Source organism: Dryobates pubescens, chromosome 4 (assembly GCF_014839835.1).
Source record: "Dryobates pubescens isolate bDryPub1 chromosome 4, bDryPub1.pri, whole genome shotgun sequence".
NCBI lineage: Eukaryota > Metazoa > Chordata > Aves > Piciformes > Picidae > Dryobates > Dryobates pubescens.
Window position 1 is genome coordinate 20786842 of NC_071615.1, and position 7032 is coordinate 20793873.

Sequence of the window (7032 nt, forward strand, 5' to 3'; positions counted from 1 at the left end):
AACCAACCCCAAGAGATGCCAGCTCTTAACTGCTGTTTGGTGTCTGTGCAGGGCTTCCCACAGAGCCCTCATTTCTGCACTGTGAATTCAAATAAACTGTGCTCGTAACAGTGAAGAGAGGCCCTGGCTCAGCAGACTGGTTTCACATCAGCACAACTGCAATGAATGAAAAGAGCTGAATCCTGCCTAAGAGTGTGAGGAGACAGGAGCATGTTTACAATGCACAGGGCTGCACCTCAGCACGAGGCAAAGCTTATTCATTATGACTGCGCCTCAAAATCTGCATTCCTTCTGCTGGCACACATTGGGCTTCCTAGGAAGGAGCTGTTGGCTGGCTGCCTTCTGTCCTTGTCACAAAGTCACCTTGCTGGCAGGCAGACCCCAGGTGATCCTGGAGGATGAAGACCCCCCCCACTAATACAGCTGTCTTTGCAGGACTGCGGGATGGAGCTGAACGACGAGGACGGGCACCGCTGCTACCCGCTCGATGAGCATTTGCTCTGTCACTCCTGCCACCTGAAACACATCGAGAATGGCACGGCCCCAGCAGCTGCCTACCAGCACCACTACTAGCCAGGGTGGCTGACAGACAGCTGGGACAGGAGACTTGTTACATGACCTCCCCCTCCCCACCCTCAGCTGATTTCCTGTGCATGCTTTTCTCCACTCAGCAATGTTCCTGTCAAAGGATATGAGAGATTTTTGCTGGATTCCCAGAGTTTGTGTGCTTGTGAGTTCCAGCTGTAGCCAGCCTCGTCTACTTGACCAAGAATGTGGCATGCTGTCTGAACCCATCAGTTTACTTTTATGTGCCTTTTTCTGATGCCTGGAGATTTCTCTTGGCTCACCCTGGAGGATTCCTCAGTGAAAGCACAATTTGCTGTCGTGCCTATGAACTTGGACTGTGCTGTGCACAATCAGAAAGCCAGAGACTGCCTTGCCTGCCTGCTGGGGACATCCTGTCAGTTTGCTAAGCACATTTCATCAGATTCCCTGAAGGATATCAACCTATTGATACCAGTTTTTAGACACTCTCTTTTTATTAATTCTTTAGGGGGAAAAAAAAAGACAGAGGTCTGTGCAAAATGGCACAGTCAGACCTTCTAGCCAAGTGCCTGAACTCAGGTATCAAGTCTGGCTTTAAAAGCCCCAACTCTCCAAGCACAAAGCAGGCAGGCTGGCTGGCAGCTGGACCCCAAAACCCCATTTAAAACAGAACAGACAACTGGAAGAAGCTGGGCAAAGAAGCCAGCATGACTTGGGGCTCAAGCTTGTGTAGTGCTGTGTCAGAGTGTGAGCAGCAGCTCGTGGCTGGGAAGGAAAGGTTGAGATGCTGAAAGCGTGGACACAGGGGAAATCCATCCTCAGTCTTGCCTGCAGAGCTCACTTTGGAGAAAAGCTCCCCCCACACACACAGAGAGAAAATCTGAGCTTTCCTGTTTGTCCCCACAGCTCAGCTGCCCATCCTGGCCACTTCTTCCCCTGCTGTTTACCCAATACAAAGCCATTCCATAATGGTGCTTGTTTAGAGCTCTGGGAACAAACTCAAGATCCTTGTGAAGACTTTGTTGCATGGGTCTTTAGAGCCCAGCTCCACAACCTGTGCTCAGATGGGTGTGTTGGTGTGGGCAGATTTTCTCCCATGAGTAACAACAGCTTAGCTGAGCAAGGGGTTAGAGAGTTGGGCCCTCACATTCTGTTCTGCTGAGAAAGCAGAAAGGCAAACCATTGATCTCTTTGACCCACCTGCTTTATAGTCAAAGCTGCTCCCCCAGCATGTGTTACACATGTGAGGGGTGTGCCTGCAGTGCCTGTTCTGTAGCTACCAGAGCTGTGCAGCCCCTTGTGTACAGGTACAAAGCTTTTGTTTAGGGAAAAGCTTTTAATTTAAAGCCTCAGGTGCAGCTGGGGACCTTAGCCATCCTTCCTAGCAAGCGGTGTGGAAGCTAGGTAATCTTCACATCCCTGTGCTAGAGGTGGATGTGTGGTAGTAGAGGATGGGAGTGTCTTGAAGATAGTGAGGAAACAACAATCATTTCACTGAGAGAACCTGCAGAAAACCTCTGTGGTTCAACCAAACCTTTTCTTCAGTAACATGGATGTAGCTAGATAGGTGCTTGAGCTTCACACCATGGAGCCAGACTGTCTTGTAGTACAGGAGGCCGGGCAGCAGCAAGCTGCCTGTTGCTGCCCGTGCCAGTGAACACCGTGGCCATTCCATTTTGAATGGTGCAGGCTGCTTCACTAAGTACTGAAGAGGCACAAGCAGCTGCTGTGAAACAAGGGAAGACTGACTGCTAGCACCCTGCAGACTATATGGCTGAAATGTGAAGGGCTGAAACTGCTCCATCCCACCTCTTGCCCCAGCCTCCAGCCATGTGCACCTTTGCCTGTCGCTCCTGCTCTTCGGGGTGGAGGTCGATCTGGAGGTTGGTCCTGGTTGGAAACCATCCACAGCTCCAGCTGTGATGTAGCTTGGCTCTGCACCACTGTTTCCCTGGGAACGTACAGCCACTGAGAGAGTGACTGAAAGCTCAAGGTGGGAGCCTTCCCCACTGCAGTCTATGTGGCTCTGGGGCATTTATATCTTCAGAGAGTTCTACCTGTGATGTACAGGAGGTAAAATTGACTCCAAAGATGTGAACTCTCCAGAGCCTTAAATTTCACCTCCAAGTGCTGGAGGGTGAAGGGATGGGAGGCAATCCCAAATACAACTGAGATCCAGGCAGAAGTGCTGGAGGGTGAAGGGATGGGAGGCAATCCCAAATACAACTGAGATCCAGGCAGCATGGCTCAGGGACAGTGAAACAGCCAAGGCAGATCCTGGAGTGCCTCACATCACCTTGTGTCCTGCAGCACAGCCAGGCCCCAGGCAGTGGAGCTCAAGGTGTGACTGGGTTCTTAGGGCTGTCTGAAGGGACTGAGGGGGCAAATAACAGTAGCTAATGGCCCTGGTACATACTTAGATAGTCCTGGGCAGGTGGTTCCCTTCCCTGAGCTTCCTGTGATGGTGAAGGCAGTGAGTTATCACAGTGGCTTCTGGGAGCGAGCTGGAAACAGCATCCTGTCACTCTGTTCCTGGGGGACAGTAATAAGTGTCTCATGCTTTTGCTAGCTTTGGATTTTCAGAGCCACTCATCACTCACCTTTCCTGGCCTTCATTGTGAAAAATTAAGTCAGTCTGATAGTTTCTTTTTAAGCTGCAGTTCAAGCTACTGCCTCACTCTTGCAGCCTTCCCCATAGCCCCAAACTATGCAGGGCAGAAGGGGAGGGGGAGAAGAACAATTTTTTTCATGGAAAGCCTTGAGCAGAGCAGAGCTGCCTTGCAGGAGCCCTCTGACATCAGCAGCAGGTTTGACCTCTGTTCCCACGCAGTGTCTGGTTACTCCTGTCAGCCATCCCATATCCCTCAGTGCAGGAATTGCAGGCTGCCCTACTTTCATGTGGAGGTCCTGTATAAATTATGAAGTGCCAGTGCTCTCCTTTCCCCTGAGTACCAGGAGCTGGGAGCAGCAGCCTGCCGCGGCTGGCAGTGGAGCGCGGGAGCTGGTGGCTGTGAGGCTGGAGCATCTCCTGTGCTGCCCTGCTCCCCTGTCTGCTGCCTCCCATCGTTGTTGTCTCTGGCAGTCTGAGTCCCTTTGAGCTCATTATTATTGCTCCTAAGCTGTGAGTTTGGGTTCCTGCTGAGTCTCCCCCTAAGGCTCACTGGGCAGGCAGGTTGTTCTGCAGCTGGAGGTGCCAGGCTTTGCATCCTCCACAGAGGAATTGCAGACAGCCTCTTAGGCCCTGCCTGTCTCCTGCGTGACCCTCGTTGGGTTTGGCTGTTCACCTCAACCTTCTTGTCTTTTTATTTATTAAGATGCTAAGAAATGTAGTCTTCATTCCTCCCCCAGCCTGCTTTTCTGACTGGCTTGAGGGTAAAGGGACCCTTGGCAGTCCCATTCTGCTGGTAATGAGTAATTCTCATGCAAATAGTTCAAGTGAATTCCCTGAAACTTGCTTTCAGGACCCAGAGCTTAAATTCAGCTCATGCTGTTAAATTTATATTGGTTAGAATACAGAAACTCATTGAAACAGGGATTTTTGCATAAAAGCTGGGGGAAAGCCCCAGCTATGGAAGCAGCAGACATTTTTGTGTAAGAAGCTCTCATGATCAAAGTGATTTGGGAAACTGCCCTTATTTAATCCCAAGGAACAGCATTGTCAAACAGCCCCGTGAGGAATGTGTGATGAGGTGTGTCCCTCTTCAGTTTGAGTTTCATTTGGGGGGCTTTTAAAGTATTTTCCCAGGCTTTCTGGGGTTTAATGATTTGGGGTTTTTTTTGATCTTTCTTGCTACAAAGCAAACAGCTCCTTGGTCTGGAAATGGAGGAGTTTCAGCAGCACCAGTGTGCTATGGCAGCTTTCAAAGCAGGGGACTGGGCTCAGGAAAGCCACCGTGGCTCTGACTTGCCTTTCAAAGGAAGAGTTGTCTTTGGTTTCCTTTGCCTGTGGTTTTCCCTTGTGCTGATTTCCACACTGGCCAAATACTTGGCATCCCTGAATTTCAGTGTTTGGGTCTGCAGTGACCTGCACCTCTCTCTCCCATGAGTATGCAGCTCTGGGGAGAGTGGCAGGTGGATGCTTCCTGATGTATTTAATCCCTATTTTGAACTTGCCTGAAAGTTCCACTACTCCAGCAACAGCAAACCCAAGTGCTTGCTTAAAGGAAAGTTGCCACACACGCTCCATCCATGTTGATGCTCCAATTTACCTGAGTGTCAGCCTGCTGCTGGGTGCTGCCATGGCAGCTCTGTGCTCCACTGCTGTTGCTAAGAAAATGCCATGAAGGACTCCACTAGCATTGAGCTGGAGGTGCAGTGGCAGTCCCACTGGAACCAGTCACTGTGTGTGTGCCTCCAGGCTGGATCCTGAGGTGGACTGCTGGCTTCTTTGTTCAGTGAACAAAAATGTATTCTGGAATGGTGAAGGTGCGTGGAGAGAGAAGGATGGGACTTTAAAAGTACAGCAGCTAAAGGGAGAGGAGGACAGTTACAGGGAGAAGGTGGAACGGAGGAGGTCAGCTCCTCTGTGGGATTCCTGGACATTTCTCAGACCTGCATACACCGCTCTGGACCCTGTGTCTTCCGTGTCAGCCTCTGCTGCATGCTCTGTATTGGCTTTTTGGGTGTCAGGTTGGTGCTACCACAAGTGACCTGCCTTTAACACACTCTGTGCCTACACCAAGTGTTTGAAGGTGCATTCTGTTTCTGTGAAGGAAGACTTCATTGCTAGGGAAAGCTCTCTAGAGCTCTCAGCACATGCAAGTGGGGAAGGGCTATGGCCAGACACATGTCCCTTTTCTCCCATCCTCTGAGGCCAAGTGCTTGTGTTGCTGGGAGGAGCTGGGAGGAGGTTTGTCTCTCATGGCATGGTGGTTGTGCATTCTTTTTTCTCTTCCATTTCTGCATCCTGCTGCTGGCTGGCTGCAGCAGTACTGGGTGTGCTTGGGCAGACATCTGGTTGCTGTGAGCCCAGCCAGAGCCCAGTGCTGTTCACCCATTCTTTAACTAAGGAGAAGCAAAATTAAGTATTTTGGAGCAATAAAAGTCCTCACTCTGCTTTCTTCCAGGGCAGCCAGCTCCATCAATAGGCTACTAAGATAAGATGAGAGATGGGAAGAAACTGTCCCCGTGTGAAAATATGTGGCATAGAGCCCTCCAAAGCAGTTGATGGCCCTGGTGGAAAGCTGACTGTGATGCCCAGCTCTGTGGGCACTGACCCTTGTCCCCACGCAGCAGGTCTGTGGTGCACAGCTGGATGGGTCCTGGCTGCGCACACACACAGGCACAGGCTGGGCCTTTGTGTGTCTGGAAAGCAAAGTCAGATCCTGACCAGCAATACTGAATGGTACTAATTCTATTGTTTGTGTTTCCTTCAAAGCTCAGCTCCAGGAAACAGTCTATTAGGATTTGTGCTGGTGTACCTAACCTTAGACACCTGTGAACACAGCCCTCTTTTATTCTGTGCTGTTAAATACTTGTGGAGAAGGGTGGCCAGCAGTGGGGGTGAAGCTGCTGGCTCCTGTGATTTCAGTGATTAAAGACAATATCATGAAGCCATGCTCATTGTCGAGTCTCTCATAACATTATGGTGATTGTCGTTGCTCAGAGCCCACAGGGATTGAGTCATGCTGTGAAATCCTAGAATCCTTTAGGTGGGAAAAAACCCTGTTAGATTATGAAGTCCCAACTGTTAGCCCAGCACTGCCAAGTTTCCCAACCTCTGCCTTCCTGCTGCCCCACACCACCAGTGGCTGAAGCAGGGACTGGCAGAATTCCCCATTCTCAGTGAGTTATTTCCAGCCTGTCAGAGGTGGCTGGTCTTTGCTATAGCCCCAGTGGAGGCCTTCCTGTTCCAGAATCCCTTCTGGGCTGAGGAGCTGAGAAAGGATCTATAACAGGTGGGAGCAGGCTCCAATCCCAGTGTGAAGGTTCTCTTTTGCAGCATGGAGGGGGATTGGTTCCTTAGAGGGTTTTGGGGAGAGTTCCAGTGGCACTGGGAGGTCAGCAGGTATGTGGTGCTCCCTTAGGCTTTGCAGCTATGGGTGACCATGATTCTTGGGTACTGCTGGCCAAGCAGCAGCACAGAGCTGTCTGCTGAAATGAAGCAAATAAAGAGGAATAACTGTATAAACATTTCCCCTTCCTGAATGCAAGAAGCTGGCCAAAGTCAGGGGATGATACTTAGAGATCTGGAACCAGTAGGAAGTTGTCCAGGAAGTGCACCAGTACTGCTCTGTGACAAACCCCTCAGGCCCACAGCCCAGACAAGGTGTCCAGGAGGTGGGCAGTGGTTGTCCCCGAAGTTGGTGCCCGTGAAGGGTGGGGGGCTGCCAAGAGCCCCTGTAATCCTGCTGGGGGCATGAGGATGATCGGGATGGGTCTCTGCAAGAGTTGTGGGACTGCGCAGGGACGGAGGTGATGCAGGTAGTACTGTCAGGCTGAAGTAGAGGCGAGGGAGGATGAGGGGGGAAAAAAAAAAAGAGCAAC

At 50.9% G+C, this 7032-nt stretch overlaps 1 protein-coding gene across 1 annotated transcript in view; it reads left to right on the top strand.

Annotated features, from left to right (window-relative positions):
* LIMD1 (LIM domain containing 1) overlaps nucleotides 1-1410 on the top strand; it is a 28106-nt gene extending 26696 nt beyond the window's left edge. Inside the window, exon 8 of the mRNA XM_009898396.2 lies at nucleotides 436-1410. Coding sequence (XP_009896698.1) covers nucleotides 436-573 — 138 coding nt within the window. The 3' untranslated portion in view covers nucleotides 574-1410. The remainder of the gene's footprint in view (nucleotides 1-435) is intronic.
* Nucleotides 1411-7032: the final 5622 nt, after the last annotated feature.